This window comes from Oncorhynchus mykiss, chromosome 7, assembly GCF_057628025.1.
Source record: "Oncorhynchus mykiss isolate SJ-2025 chromosome 7, ASM5762802v1, whole genome shotgun sequence".
Taxonomy (NCBI): domain Eukaryota; kingdom Metazoa; phylum Chordata; class Actinopteri; order Salmoniformes; family Salmonidae; genus Oncorhynchus; species Oncorhynchus mykiss.
The window spans coordinates 77,287,498-77,303,984 of NC_143028.1; the positions used below are offsets into that span (position 1 = coordinate 77,287,498).

General features: G+C 44.9%; 1 protein-coding gene across 10 annotated transcripts in view; it reads right to left on the reverse strand.

The window, feature by feature from the left end:
• Positions 1–408: 408 nt before the first annotated feature.
• The window catches only part of pcbp4 (poly(rC) binding protein 4), a 166,615-nt gene continuing 150,536 nt past the window's right edge, over positions 409–16,487 (reverse strand). For 6 of the 10 annotated variants that reach the window (XM_090242037.1, XM_090242034.1, XM_090242033.1 and 3 more), the window contains 2 exons: positions 5,730–5,899; positions 409–3,604 (listed from right to left, as the gene is read on the reverse strand). In XM_090242037.1, the coding sequence (XP_090098163.1) occupies positions 3,202–3,604; positions 5,730–5,899 (573 nt within the window). In that variant the 3' untranslated portion in view covers positions 409–3,201. Of the gene's footprint in view, positions 4,754–5,729; positions 5,900–16,487 lie in introns of all 10 variants that reach the window. The other 4 variants (XM_090242039.1, XM_090242038.1, XM_090242036.1 and 1 more) reach the window with 1 other exon arrangement.

Consider the following 16,487-nt stretch of genomic DNA (forward strand, 5'->3'; position numbering starts at 1 on the left):
ATGTGAGGCTAATGCCTGTTTTCATGTTATTTTGGATGGGGGGGATTTATGCCCATCAGTCTAATCTGAGTGTTTGAACTGGTAACGCGTTGCGGCTGCATGGGATTTCACAGATTATCGTGGGGTGTGGTGTCAATGCATCCAATGGCAAGATAACGGAACGAGACGCTTGTGGATTTGACAGCTCTAACACGAGCCGTAACGCAATTCCACCTCCGCCACCAGCAAAACAACACTATGTGGGATATCAATCTGACTGAATCTAGTCATGTTTTCAATTTACATACATTTGAATTGAACAGACATCGTAGACTTGTGCTCGTTCATGTGTTAGGAACTTAAGCTACAGTTTCTGGGCTTTAATACAAAATGCTTAGAGACGAAAAAGGAGACTGGTAGAACGAAGTAGATGCATATTGATTTGTTTATTAGAATGGCATGTATAGAAAGAAACAACAGAGGAAAAACTTCACGTGGATTCAAACGACAGAACTTTTCCTGTGAGGATTTAAGGAAACAAACAAAAAAAAAAAGACATTGCAAGAAGTGAGACGGTATCTAATCAGTAGAATGTGTTGATATCTATTCTGCCACGATAACAGACACGCTCATGTTTAAGTGCAATATTGTATTGTTTCGTGTCCTTTTGGTTGGGTTATAGTCATGTGCATATTGTGTATTGAAGGAAAAGGGAAAGGGGGGAGACCTAGTCAGTTGTACAACTGAATGCCTTCAACTGAAACGTGTCTTCCGCATTAGAAAGAGTTGGAATGAGAGCACTGCTTTTATATAGTCATCCTTATGGTTTAAAAAAAAACTGAGCCAAAACAAATGCCGCATTGCTGATCCTAGGGACGCAAAATTCTTGTAACTTTCTCCAAAATTCCCAAAGTTTCCCAGAAATCCTGGTTGGAGGATTGCAGATTTCCTGATTGATTGCCTTCTGATTCAGGGAATCTTCAAAACGTGATTTCTAGAAAAACCAACGGGTGGAGTTACCAGATTGTTGCGTCCCGAGCTAATCCCCCTGAATCCTCTCCAAAACGTTCCTATCAGTCACTACTGTCTCAGTGATACTACGAGATGCGCAGAACAACAAACATATTTTGCTGAACCATCAAGAGATGTTTTGCATAGACATCAATTCAAATTGAACTCATGCAAATGGGCTACAGTGCGAGACGTTAGGAGAGAACAGAAAACACACACGGTGGACGGAGGTTTTTGACAACAACGTTCAGTGGGGTGTCTGCATCCCGAAAAAAGGCACCCTTGCCAATACAGTGCACTATATGTCAAGCGAGTGTAGTGAAAAGTAGTGCACAGTACCGGGAAGAAGGCAGCTTTTGAGACAGACTATGAATGAGCGATTTACTAGTAAGTGAACACAGTAAATACCCTACAACTTACATCGTTTCGGTGTTTTTATAAAAATAACTGAGTTCATATTTTACGGCATATTTATAAAAACTCAACACAAAACGTCTCTAATGCAATAACACCCCAGTGAGATAGAGTTATAATGTATTACAGTGGTAGTAGTAGTAGTAGTAGTAGTATATATGTTGTCCTGTCTGTCTCTATTGGTCTGTAGGCTACAGCAGATGCACTCCTTCACTTCAGTATTGCTTGTCTTTCACACTGCTTGTGGTTATTTAGGTCTATAGAGTCTGTCAACACAAAGACCCAGCCCAATGTGTGTTTAAACCTGTGTGTGTGTGTTTAAACATGTGTGTGTGTTTCAGTGTTTGTGTGTGTGTGTGTGTGTGTGTGTGTGTGTGTGTGTGTGTGTGTGTGTGTGTGTGTGTGTGTGTGTGTCTGTGTGTGTGTGTGTGTGTGCGCTTGTGTGTGTGTGTGTGTGGCTGAGCTAACATGCAGAATTAGTCAAGAATAGCTAGTAAGTGTCATATTAGTTTGACAGCCAGGGTGAGAAAAACATCCTCATCTCTCATCACTCATCCCTCATCCCAAGAGGGCTTTACGTGTTTAAATCCCAGTAGGACAGTTGGAAATACATGTACCCTGCTTTTAGCGTGTTAAATTATTCATTATATTGACATATAAGATGTGGAAAAACACTTTCTCTCTATTCAACAGAAGCCTACGGTTGCTAAAAAATACCTTTGCTTTAGTAGGAGACAGACAGGAAGAAAGGCCTTCTTTAGTCAAAACTCAGGACAGGAAGGAAGAGAAGTATTAGTAGTTTTGGTAGTAGTACCTGGAGCCATTTTCCTCCTAAAAAAAACTAACATTTTATTGTAAAAGTAATACTCGTCATAATAAATAAAATAAATTAAACAACACATTTCGAATAAAATGTGACAAAAAAAAAGTCAAAAATAACACTAAAAGAGAGGTCTGAATTCATTTTTAAAAACGTTTTTTTTTTTTTTTTTTTACATCGTTCTTCAAATACAAAAAAAAAAAATCTTGGAGTTGTATAAAGGAAGGAACACACATCGTTGTATAAAAGCTGATACAGGAACATACAGTCGAGCATCAGTCACCAGTGTTTAAATGTATAAACTCCTTGCGATAATAAATAAAAGCAGTAGAGTAGAATGAAAGGACGGTGAGAGGAGGATAAAAGTGAAGGAAAGAATAGTCTGTGGCTGCATCTCAAACAGAACCCTTTTCCATATACAATACACTACTTTTGATCAGAACCCTGGCGGGGGCTAGAACCCTGGAGCACCATTAGCTCTGGTCAACAGAACTGCACTATAAAGGTGAGATGGGTTCCATTTGAGATGGGTTCCATTTGAGATGGGTTCCATCTGAGATGGGTTCCATCTGAGATGGGTTCCATTTAAGATGGGTTCCATTTGAGTTGGGTTCCATCTGAGATGGGTTCCATTTGAGATGGGTTCCATTTGAGTTGGGTTCCATCTGAGATGGGTTCCATTTGAGATGGGTTCCATTTGAGATACAGACTATGGCTTGATAGGCTTCCTTGGCCTGACAACATAAATATAGCTTTCTATACGAACTAATCCAAAGTTCCTCTTAGTGTATTGAAGGTAAGGGCTAAAGTCTCTAGAATGTACTACACAACTAGAAGAGAGAAGAGAATGGAGGAATATAACAACAACAAAACAACAGACCTTCCTTCCATTCTTCCCCCCCTTCTTTCTTGTCTCAGGGACGGAAGTGAGAGCTGGAGAGAAGGATGGAGTGATGGCGGGATGGAGAAGGACGTCATCAGTATGGCGCAAACTTCTGTCTCTCCGGTTTCTTCCCGATCCCATTGGCCGAGGAGATCTTCGCTGTGTAGGAGATCTGGGCCTGGGCATGGGCCCCAGCGGCGGCGGCTGCATTGGCGGCAGGGTTGGATAAAGCCAGGAAGGGTACAGATTGGATGGATTTCATGGATTGCATTCCAAGGAGGCTGGAGAGGGGGAGGGCCCCATAGGGGTGGGTGCCCATCATGGGGACTGCAGCGTGGGGGTGGGGGTGGGACATGCCAGGGCAGCCCATGGCAGCCAGGGTGGCAGCAGCCACAGCTGAAGACTGGGCTGGGGAGGGCGGTTGGCTGTAGGCCATGGTGAGGTCAGCAGGGTTCGACATGGAGGAAGACTGGGCGGTGGATTTGGCGGTCTCTAAACTGCACAAGGTGATAGGAGGAGGAGGATAGGAGGTGGAGGAAGAGGGGGGGGGTTGGAGGTGTAGGGAGGGAAGGAGGGAAGGAGGGTGGAGGGAAGGACAAGGGAAGGGGGAAGGAGGGTGGAGGGAAGGACAAGGGAAGGGGGAAGGAGGGTGGAGGGAAGGACAAGGGAAGGAGGGAAGGAGGGGGGAGGGAAGGACAAGGGAAGGGGGAAGGAGGGAAGGAGGGAAGGACAAGGGAAGGGGGAAGGAGGGAAGGACAAGGGAAGGGGGAAGGAGGGAAGGAGGGAAGAACAAGGGAAGGGGGAAGGAGGGAAGGACAAGGGAAGGAGGGAAGGAGGGTGGAGGGAAGGACAAGCGAAGGAGGGAAGGAGGGAAGGACAAGGGAAGGGGGAAGGAGGGAAGGACAAGGGAAGGGGGAAGGAGGGAAGGAGGGAAGGACAAGGGAAGGGGGAAGGAGGGTGGAGGGAAGGACAAGGGAAGGGGGAAGGAGGGTGGAGGGAAGGACAAGGGAAGGGGGAAGGAGGGAAGGACAAGGGAAGGAGGGAAGGCGGAAGGAGGGTGGAGGGAAGGACAAGGGAAGGAGGGAAGGAGGGAAGGACAAGGGAAGGGGGAAGGAGGGTGGAGGGAAGGACAAGGGAAGGGGGAAGGAGGGTAGAGGGAAGGACAAGGGAAGGGGGAAGGAGGGTGGAGGGAAGGAGGGAAGGAGGGTGGAGGGAAAGACAAGGGAAGGAGGGAGGAGGGAAGGAGGAAGGAGGGAAGGACAAGGGAAGGAGGGAAGGACAAGGGAAGGAGGGAAGGACAAGGGAAGGGGGAAGGAGGGTGGAGGGAAGGACAAGGGAAGGGGGAAGGAGGGTGGAGGGAAGGAGGGAAGGAGGAAGGAGGGAAGGACAAGGGAAGGAGGGAAGGAGGGAAGGAGGGAGTAACGGATGGAAAAGGATTAGAAGGTTAAAGAAATAAAAGACATGTTAAAAAAAGAGAAATTGAGTGAAATTAAAGAAATCAAATCAAAAGGAGATTAAAAATCTAAATGATAAAAGAGGTGTGTTTTTCTGGAGGTTGGAACAGATTATTTTAGGGGGGGGGGGATCTTTCTGGCTCTTATGGAAGGAGTGGGTGCTATAAGTCAGGGTGATGGCTTGGGTAAGGGCTTGGGTAAGGGAAACACAAATAAGTTCAAAAGTTCATTAGGATTTTCCTTATTCTGTAAAGGATCAAAGATACATATTGTATTTGTCAATATGAATACATATATATATATATCATATTGTATTTGTATTGTCTGTAATAATACTACAATGTGTATGCAGCATGTAATACAGTGTAATATACCGTGTATAATGTCTAATGCAGCATGACTACAGTGTGTTTTTTAGGGTAGAATTAATGATTGGAATGTCCATCTGGCTACACAGTCAAATCTTTGTTCTTTGTAGAAATGGGGTATGTTCAAAAATCAGCACTTTCAACTGTCTGATACAACACTTGGCAACAGAGAGCGAACGATGTAGTCTGACATCTCTTCTGATTGGAGGGGAGAGGTCCTTCCGAGGGCAGTCACACAACATGAATAATGGTCACAAGATAAAAGACTTGATTTTAATCAGCAGTTTTAGTACACACTTCGAAATGTGTTGCTAGTTTTCTTATAGTACGAGCTGTTGAAAATGAATGTGTCAACGTTATGTTATAACAAGATTAAACAAATCTGTAATCTGTGGAGGTAGATAAAAGTTAAGACTGTCTTTGAAGCAGTGAAATGTCCCCCTGGGATCATGAGTAGGGCCTGACGAGGGTCATGTTCATTAGGCACTGAACCGGAGAAAACGGACTGAAACAAGGAGGGACTACCTGGACTTGTCCAATAAGAAAGGTCTATATTAATTTTCCGTTGCAAAACATATTGGAACATTTTCTTCTGTTTTGTGCCTTACTGAACACAGCCCAGGTAAACCCTGAGTGGGGCCAGAGTTAATATATGACAATACATATCATAATACAGTATATGCCATTCAGGGGACACGTTAATCCAAAGGGATTTACAGTCATGAGTACATACATTTGACGAAACCATGGTGTTAGAAGCTCTACCAACACAGCTACAGAGGACCAGAACTTTGTCTTACCAGGAGGTGATGAGGTATTGGGCCAGGTTGATAGAGATGGGTGTCCCTGTGATGGTGACGGCTCTATCACTGGTGCTGTCCAGCTGGCTACCGATCTTTATCTGAGCCCCTGACACCTGGCGGATCTCATTGATCTTGGTGCCCTGACGCCCGATGATGGAGCCGATGAGCTTAGGGCAGAAAGACGGGTCTCGTTAGGACGAAAGGGGAGAGGTGTGTGTGTGTGTGTGTGTGTGTGTGTGTGTGTGTGTGTGTGTGTGTGTGTGAGTGTGAGTGTGTGTGTGTGTGTTGGTGTGTGTGTGTCTGTGTGTCTGTGTGTGTGTGTGTGTGTGTGTGTGTGTGTGTGTGTGTGTCTGTGTGTGTGTGTGTGTGTGTGTGTGTGTGTGTGTGTGTGTGTGTGTGTGTGTGTGTGTGTGTGTGTGTGTGTGTGTGTGTGTGTGTGTGTGTGTGTGTGTGTGTGTGTGTGTGTGAGTGAGTGAGTGAGTGAGTGAGTGTGTTTGTGTGTGTTAATCTTGGTGCCCTGACACCCGATGATGGGGCTAACGAGTTAAAGGAGGAACGTGAAGGTGACCATGACAATCAGATCACAATAACCACGGGGAAGGAATTTACTGTTGATAATACTAAATGTCCAGGGCTCACTTAAAAAACAGAGATGTGAATCGCAATGTGACTTCAATGTGACTTCAATGTGACTTCAATGTGACTTCAATGTGACTTCAATGTGACTTCAATGTGACTTCCCAGGATAAAATATACATTCAATATAAATATGTAAAGGTTTGTGCATCTTGGGGGGGAAAAACAACATTGTCTTGAGTTTTATAAACAAACATACACTCGCTCGAAGCTCATCGCTTGTGTCTCAGAGCCTAACTCATCTACTAGTAGAAAAGCCAATAACATCCCAAATCAGGGGTCAGACTTTCCACTAGATGTTGGAACATTGCTGCTATAACAGCCTCCACTCTTCTGGGAAGGCTTTCCACTAGATGTTGGAACATTGCTGCTATAACAGCCTCCACTCTTCTGGGAAGGCTTTCCACTAGATGTTGGAACATTGCTGCTATAACAGCCTCCACTCTTCTGGGAAGACTTTCCACTAGATGTTGGAACATTGCTGCTATAACAGCCTCCACTCTTCTGGGAAGGCTTTCCACTAGATGATGGAACATTGCTGCTATAACAGCCTCCACTCTTCTGGGAAGGCTTTCCACTAGATGTTGGAACATTGCTGCTATAACAGCCTCCACTCTCCTGGGAAGGCTTTCTACTAGATGTTGGAACATTGCTGCTATAACAGCCTCCACTCTCCTGGGAAGGCTTTCTACTAGATGTTGGAACATTGCTGCTATAACAGCCTCCACTCTTCTGGGAAGGCTTTCCACTAGATGTTGGAACATTGCTGCTATAACAGCCTCTACTCTCCTGGGAAGGCTTTCCACTAGATGTTGGAACATTGCTGCTATAACAGCCTCCACTCTTCTGGGAAGGCTTTCCACTAGATGTTGGAACATTGCTGCTATAACAGCCTCCACTCTCCTGGGAAGGCTTTCCACTAGATGTTGGAACATTGCTGCTATAACAGCCTCCACTCTCCTGGGAAGGCTTTCCACTAGATGTTGGAACATTGCTGCTATAACAGCCTCCACTCTTCTGGGAAGGCTTTCCACTAGATGTTGGAACATTGCTGCTATAACAGCCTCCACTCTTCTGGGAAGGCTTTCCACTAGATGTTGGAACATTGCTGCTATAACAGCCTCCACTCTCCTGGGAAGGCTTTCCACTAGATGATGGAACATTGCTGCTATAACAGCCTCCACTCTTCTGGGAAGGCTTTCTACTAGATGTTGGAACATTGCTGCTATAACAGCCTCTACTCTCCTGGGAAGGCTTTCCACTAGATGATGGAACATTGCCGCGGGGACTTGCTTCCATTCAGCCACAAGAGCATTAGTGAGGTCGGACACTGATGTTGGGCGATTAGGCCTGACTCGCAGTCGGCGTTCCAATTCATCCCAATGGTGTTCAATGGAGTTGAGGTCAGGGCTCTGTGCAGGCCAGTCAAGTTCTTCCACGCCGATCTCAACAAACCATTCATGTATGGACCTCGTTTTGTGCTCGGGGACGTTGTCATGCTGAAACAGGAAAGGGCGTCCCACAAACTGCTGCTACAAAGTTGGAAGCACAGAATCATCTAGAATGTCATTGTAGCTGTAGTGTTAAGATTTCCCTTCACTGGACCTAAGGGCCCCGAATCATGATAAACAGCCCCAGACCATTATTCCTCCTCCACCAAACTTTACAGTTGGCACTATGCATTGGGACAGGTAGCGTTTTCCTGGCACCCGCCAAACACAGATTCATCTGTCGGACTGCCAGATGGTGAAGTGTGATTCATCTCTCCAGAGAACGCGTTTCCACTGCTCCAGTCCAATGGCGGCGAGCTTTACACCACTCCAGCTGACGCTTGGCATTATGCATGGTGATCTTATGCTTGTGTGCGGCTGCTCGGCCATGGAAACCCATTTCATGAAGCTCCCGATGAACAGTTATTGTGCTGACGTTACTACTAGAGGCAGTTTGGAACTCGGTAGTGAGTGAGGCAGCCGAGGACAGACAATGTTTACGTGCTACCCGTTCTGTGAGCTTGTGTGGCCTACCACTGAGCCGTTATTGATCCTAGATCCGTTTCCACTTCACAGTACTTACAGTTGACCGGGGCAGCTCTAGCAAGGCAGACATTTGACGAACTGACTCGTTTTCAAGGTGACATCCTATGACGTTGCCATGTTGAAAGTCGCATCTCTTCAGTAAGGCCCGTTCTACTGCCAATGTTTGTCTATGGAGATTGCATGGCGGTGTGATCAATTTTATACTACATGTCAGCAACGGGTTTGGCTGTGGTTTTCCATCATCACTAATTTGAAGGTGTGTCCACATACTTTTGTATATATAGTGTAGCTAAACAGACTATCAGACTGTTTTTGCACTACGTTTTTGTCTGGACTCATCACTTTGTTTCAAAGTATTGGGACAGTGACACATTTTGGTTTGTTTTTGTCTCTGTTCTCCAGCACTTTGTTTTTGAAATGATACAATGACTATGAAGTTAAAGTGCAGACTGTCAGTTTTATTTTGAGAGTATTTTCATCCATATTGGGTAAACCGTTTTAGTAATTACAGCACTTTCTGTACATACCCCCCCCCCCCCAATTTAAGGTACTACAAGTATTGGAACAAATTCACTTATACGTGAATTAAAGTAGTAATAAGTTACGTATTTGGTCCCATATTCCTAGCACGCAATAATTACATCAAGCTCGTGACAAACTTGTTGAATGGCTGTGCTGTTTCTTTTGGTTTTGGTTTCAGATTAGTTTGTGCCCAATAGTAATGAATGGTAAATAATGTATTGTGTCATTTTGGAGTCACTTTTATTGTAAATTAGAATATAATATGTTTTTAAACACTGAATGTGGATGCTACCATGGTTACAGATAGTCCTGAATGAATCCTGAATAATGATGAATGGGAAAGTTACAAACATACAAATATCATACCCTCAAGACATGCTAACCTCTCACCATTACAATAACAGAGTAGGTTAGCATTTTATATCATACCTCCAAGACATGCTAACCTCACACCATTACAATAACAGAGTAGGTTAGCATTTTATATCATACCCCCAAGACATGCTAACCTCTCACCATTACAATAACCGAGTAGGTTAGCATTTTACATCATACCCCCAAGACATGCTAACCTCTCACCATTACAATAACAGAGTAGGTTAGCATTTTATATCATACCCCCAAGACATGCTAACCTCTCACCATTACAATAACAGAGTAGGTTAGCATTTTATATCATACCCCCAAGACATGCTAACCTCTCACCATTACAATAACAGAGTAGGTTAGCATTTTATATCATATCTCCAAGACATGCTAACCTCTCACCATTACAATAACAGAGTAGGTTAGCATTTTATATCATATCTCCAAGACATGCTGACCTCTCACCATTACAATAACAGGGGATGTTAGCATGTTATATCATACCCCCAAGACATATTGACCTCTCACCATTACAATAACAGGGGAGGTTAGCATTTTGGGGATTGGTATGATATTTATGCCTCTGTAACTTTCTCTTTATGATGGATAAGTGATCATGGGAAACAGATAATGGGTAAGGTAGAATGGATAAGAAATAATGGATGAGGGAGAATGGATAATGTTTATGGATAAGGAGTAATAAATGAAGGATAAGATATAACAGATAATGGATAAGGATATTCAATAATAAATAAGGGATGAGTGAGAATGAATAGTGGATAAGACATAATGAATAAGGGAGAATGGATAAGGGATAATGAATAATGGATAAGGGATGAGTGAGAATGAATAGTGGATAAGACATAATGAATAAGGGAGAATGGATAAGGGATAATGAATAATGGATAAGGGATGAGTGAGAATGAATAGTGGATAAGACATAATGAATAAGGGAGAATGGATAAGGGATAATGAATAATGGATAAGATATAACGTATAAGGGAGAATGGATCCATCACAGACAGAAAAACCCAGTGTCAGAGATCAGGATCATACCTGGGTTCAGATTCTACTTTTAGCTTTTTGGATCTAGTCTCTCTAGACCGGTTGAATTAACAGTGTTTCCACGTCATTTCGATGAAATGATGTTGAACCAACATGGACCAGATGTTGAATTGACATCTGTGCCCAGTGCATCTGTTCTATTGGTTCCATTTAACCGGGCAGTAAAGGCCACATACAGTATTACAAAAATGATTTCAAATAGTATTTGAGCCCAGGTCAAGTCACGTCCCGCCTAGTCCTTTCCAGTGTCAGGCCTGAAGCACTTGATTGAGAGGCCCTAATGTAAGGAGACTGGTGATGGCGGGGCCCTAATGTCAGGAGACAGGTGATGGAGGGGCCCTAATGTAAGGAGACTGGTGATGGAGGGGCCCTAATGTAAGGAGACTGGTGATGGAGGGGCCCTAATTTAAGGAGACAGGTGGTGGCAGAGCCCTAATGTCAGGAGACAGGTGATAGAGAGGCCATAATGTAAGGAGACTGGTGATGGAGGGGCCCTAATGTAAGGAGACAGGTGATGGAGGGGCCCTAATGTCAGGAAACAGGTGATGGAGGGGCCCTAATGTAAGGAGACAGGTGATGGAGGGGCCCTAAAATGTAAGGAGACAGGTGATGGAGGGGCCCTAATGTAAGGAGACAGGTGATGGAGGGGCCCTAATGTAAGGAGAAAGGTGATGGAGGGGCCCTAATGTAAGGAGACAGGTGATGGCGGAGCCCTAATGTAAGGAGACAGGTGATGGAGGGTCCCTAATGTCAGGAGACAGGTGATGGAGGGGCCCTAATGTAAGGAGACAGGTGATGGAGGGGCCCTAATGTAAGGAGACAGGTGATGGAGGGGTCCTAATGTAAGGAGAAAGGTTATCCAGAGACAGCCCTGTGTCTCCTAAGGAATAGGGTTTCATTTGGGATGAGTCCCCTGTCATGTCTGAGGCCAGGACAGGTGATGAAGCGACTCCAACATGAATGTGTTGACAGGTAGATATGCTGTCTGATGGACAGACCATGACCCCATTTAGTTCCCCCCTCACTCCTCTGCTCTCATGTCCTCTCTCTCTTAATCTCTCTTTCTCTCTCTCCCTTGTTTTTCTCTCATAAACTCTTTCCCCATCTCTCTCTCTCTCTCTCTCTCTCTCTCTCTCTCTCTCTCTCTCCCCATCTCTCTCTCTCTCTCCCCATCTCTCTCTCCCCACCTCTCTCTCTCCCCAACTCTCTCTCCCTCTCTCTCTCCCCATCTCTCTCTCTCCCCAACTCTCTCTTTCTCTCTCTCGCTCCCCATCTCTCTCTCTCCCCATCTCTCTCTCTCTCCCCATCTCTCTCTCTCTCCCCATCTCTCTTTCTCCCATCTCTCTCTCTCTCTCCATATCAAAAACATTCCCTTTCTCACCACCCAGGGCCTGAACTGTTACCCCTCCCTTCCTCCACATCCCCCACTGCAGTCTATTAATGGACTGCTGATTATTTGGGGGACGAAGCTAAGTGCCCACAGATGAGTGCCAGGTCTGAACCACTCTGTTTGACACACAGCACAGGACTGTAGCCACGCCAGGCCAGCCTCCCATCTCTCAGTCTCTCTGACACACAACACAGGACTGTAGCCACGCCAGGCCAGCCTCCCATCTCTCAGTCTCTCTGACACACAACACAGGACTGTAGCCACGCCAGGCCAGCCTCCCATCTCTCAGTCTCTCTGACATACAACACAGGACTGAAGCCACGCCAGGCCAGCCTCCCATCTCTCAGTCTGTCTGACACACAACACAGGACTGTCTGCACGGTGTTAGATGGATGTGGACACAGTGGAAACAGGGCTATTTTTGGGTGGATTCCCTGCTGCAGCTGTAATGTGAAGAAAAAAAAGCTTGTTATGTGGAACTGGTGAGCTGGAGGACGTCACAGCCCACCCTGCACACACACACACACACACACACACACACACACACACACACACACACACACACACACACACACACACACACACACACACACACACACACACACACACACACACACCCACCCAGATAGAGCCCCTCTGGGCCGATATCAGCAGTGCGTGCCTGTCGGGCTTAGTGCCTCTCTGCCTCTCTGTGGCTGCTATTGTGTTGATGTGCTCCAGACTCTCTCTCTTTCTCTCTCCCTCTATCTCTCTCTAGCTTGCTCTCTTTTGACTCTCTTTCTCTCTCTCTACCCCTTCTCTCTCTCCTCTCTCTCTCTCTCTACCCCCTCTCTCCCCTCTTTCTAGACTGTCTTCCTCCCTCTCTCTTGTTTTCTCTCCCTCTATCTCTCTTTCTCTCTACCCCCAATCTCTGTCCTCTCTCAACTGCCTTCCTCTCTCTTTCTCTCTCCCGCTATCTATCTCGCCCACTCTCTCTCTCTACCCCCTCTCTCTCTCCTCTCTCTTGACTGCCTTCCTCCCTCTCTCTCTTCTATCGCTCTCTTTTCCCCTACCATCTCCCTCTTTTTCCTAATGTTCTCCTTCAGGGAGAAAAGTGAGAGAGAGAAGAGAGAGAGAGAGAAGAGAGATTGGGAGAGATAGGTAGAGAAAAGAGAGGGAGATAGAAGAGAAAGAAGAGAGAGAGAAAAATAAGAGAGATAAAGAGAGTGAGAAGAGAGAGAGTGAGAAGAGAGAGAAGAGAGAAAAGAGAGAGAGATAGAGCGAGAGAGAGAGAGAGAGGAGAGAGAGATAGAGAAGAGAGAGACAGAGAGAGGAAAGAGAGATAGAGAGAGAGATAGAGAGAGAAAAGAGAGAGAGAGAGAGAAGATAGAGAGAGATAGATAGAGAGAAAAGAGAGAGATAGAGAGAGAGAGAGAGCGATAGAGAGAGAAGAGAGAGAGAGAGAGAGAGAGAGAGAGAGAGAGAGAGGAGAGAGAGAGAGAGAGAGAGAGAGAGAGAGAGAGAGAGTGGAGACAAATTTGACCCCAAGATCTACCGTGGAATATGCGTCAACAGTAACGTTGGGAAAATCCTCTGCATTATCATTAATAGCAGACTTGTACATTTCCTCAACGAAAACAATGTACTGAGCAAATGTCAAATTGGCTTTTTACCAAATTACCGTATAACAGACCATGTATTCACCCTACACACCCTAATTGACAACCAAACAAACCAAATCAAAGGCAAAGTCTTCTCATGCTTTGTTGATTTCAAAAAAGCCCTCGACTCAATTTGGCATGAGTGTCTGCTATACAAACTGATGGAAAGTGGTGTTGGGGGTAAAACATACGACATTATAAAATCTATGTACACAAACAACAAGTGTGTAGTTAAAATTGGCAAAAAACACACACATTTCTTCACACAGGGTCGTGGGGTGAGACAGGGATGCAGCTTAAGCCCCACCCTCTTCTACATATATATCAACGAATTGGCGCGGGCACTAGAAAAGTCGGGAGCACCCGGCCTCACCCTACTAGAATCCGAAGTCAAATGTCTACTGTTTGCTGATGATCTGGTGCTTCTGTCACTAACCAAGGAGGGCCTACAGCAGCACCTAGATCTTCTGCACAGATTCTGTCAGACCTGGGCCCTAACAGTAAATCTCAGTAAGACCAATATAATGGTGTTCCAAAAAAGGTCCAGTCGCCAGGACCACAAATACAAAATTCCATCTAGACACTGTTGCCCTAGAGCACACAAAAAACTATACATACCTCGGCCTAAACATCAGCGCCACAGGTAACTTCCACAAAGCTGTGAACGATCTGAGAGACAAGGCAAGAAGGGCCTTCTATGCCATCAAAAGGAATATACATTTCAACATACCAATTAGGATTTGGCTAAAAATACTTGAATCAGTCATAGAGCCCATTGCCCTTTATTGTTGTGAGGTCTGGGGTCCGCTCACCAACCAAGACTTCACAAAATGGGACAAACACCAAATTGAGACTCTGCATGCAGAATTCTGCAAAAATATCCTCTGTGTACAACGCAGAACACCAAATAATGCATGCAGAGCAGAATTAGGCCGATACCTACAAATTATCAAAATCCAGAAAAGAGCTGTTAAATTCTACAACCACCTAAAAGGAAGCGATTCCCAAACTTTCCATAACAAAGCCATCACCTACAGAGAGATTAACCTGGAGAAGAGTCCCCTAAGCAAGCTGGTCCTGGGGCTCTGTTCACAAACACAAACACACCCCACAGAGCCCCAGGACAGCAGCACAATTAGACCCAACCAAATAATGAGAAAACAAAAAGATAATTACTTGACACATTGGAAAGAATTAACAAAAAAACAGAGCAAACTAGAATGCTATTTGGCCCTAAACAGAGAGTACACAGTGGCAGAATACCTGACCACTGTGACTGACCCAAACTTATGGAAAGCGTTGACTATGTACAGACTCAGTGAGCATAGCCTTGCTATTGAGAAAGGCCGCCGTAGGCAGACATGGCTCTCAAGAGAAGACAGGCTATGTGCTCACTGCCCACAAAATGAGGTGGAAACTGAGCTGCACTTCCTAACCTCCTGCCCAATGTATGACCATATTAGAGAGACATATTTCCCTCAGATTACACAGATCCAAAAGGAATTCGAGAACAAATCCAGTTTTGATAAACTCCCATATCTACTGGGGGAAATTCCACAGTGTGCCATCACAGCAGCAAGATTTGTGACCTGTTGCCACAAGAAAAGGGCAACCAGTGAAGAACAAACACCATTGTAAATACAACCCATATTTACGCTTATTTATTTTCCCTTGTGTACTTTAACCATTTGTACATTGTTACAACACTGTATATATCAATAATTAATATGACATTTGTAATGTCTTTATTGTTTTGAAACTTCTGTATGTGTAATGATTACTGTTCATTTTTATTGTTTATTTCACTTTTGTATATTATCTACCTCACTTGCTTTGGCAATGTTAACACATGTTTCCCATGCCAATAAAGCCCCTTGACTTAAATTGATAGAGAAAGAGATAGAAGAGAGAGCGAGATAGAGAGAGAGAGAGAGAGAGAGAGAGAGAGAGAGAGAGAGAGAGAGAGAGAGAGAGAATAGATAGAGAGAGAGATAGAAGAGAGAAGAGAGAGATAGAGATAGAGAGATAGAGAGAGAAGAGAGAGAGAGAGAGATAGAGAGAGAGAGAGAGAGAGAGAGAGAGATAGAGATAGAGCGATAGAGAAGAGAGAGAGAAGAGAGAGAGAAGAGAGAGAGAAGAGAGAGAGCGACCTTTGACAAGTTTATCCATGCATTTTTAGGCCCTCTGTATTGGAAGACCACAGAAACACAATGACGGAATGCCAAACAATGGCCGTGTCTGAAAACATTACCATCCGTCAAGTCCATGTTTCCATTGTTGTTTTAAAGCTCATTGGAGAAGGGGATCCAAGGTTCCTCCCTCTGACTTCCTCCTTCAATGAGCTTTGTGAATGTAGGAAGCAACGACTTGATAGCTTGTAACATTTTCAGACACAGCCAATATATTAACTGGGCCGTGGGTGGGCTGAGCTGGGGTAGCCGAGGTATCTCTCCCCCTTATAATTTGGGATCAAATATGCTCTGAAAGCAAACATGTTGACATGAGTACCCTGATATCGGGGAATTTGTGCCATTCTGAAAAAATTGTTAGATAGGCTGGGGTAGGGTGGGCTGAGCTGGGGAGGGGGTAGGCTGGGGTAGGGCGGCTGAGCTGGGGAGGGGGTAGGCTTGGGTAGTAACGGCTGAGCTGGGGAGGGGGTAGGCTGGGGTAGGAACGGCTGAGCTGGGGAGGTCTCTGGTTGCCTTATTTACTGCTGTGTTGTGACAGCACAGAGCCTCTCAGCATGTCAGACATCATGACTGGGTTTAGTTCAAAACTCATAGAGTTCCGCTGAGACTTATGGATGGACAGACAGGAGAGAGAGAGAAAGAGAAAGAGAGTGAGAGAGAGAGATGACATCATTATGATAACACCTCAACCAGTTTTTCTCCTTGGGTTAGAGGCAACATTGAAGCAGAGAACAGTGAGGTGTCTGACTGACTGAATAACAATATGTTTAGTCACTTTAACCATGTGTACATGTGTAAGTATATAGCCTGATGATGACGGAATGAGGTGTCTGACTGACTGAATAACAATATGTTTAGGTCTGTTATGTGTCAGCGTTTGTGACATAGCAGACAAACTATTGCTAGCTAAA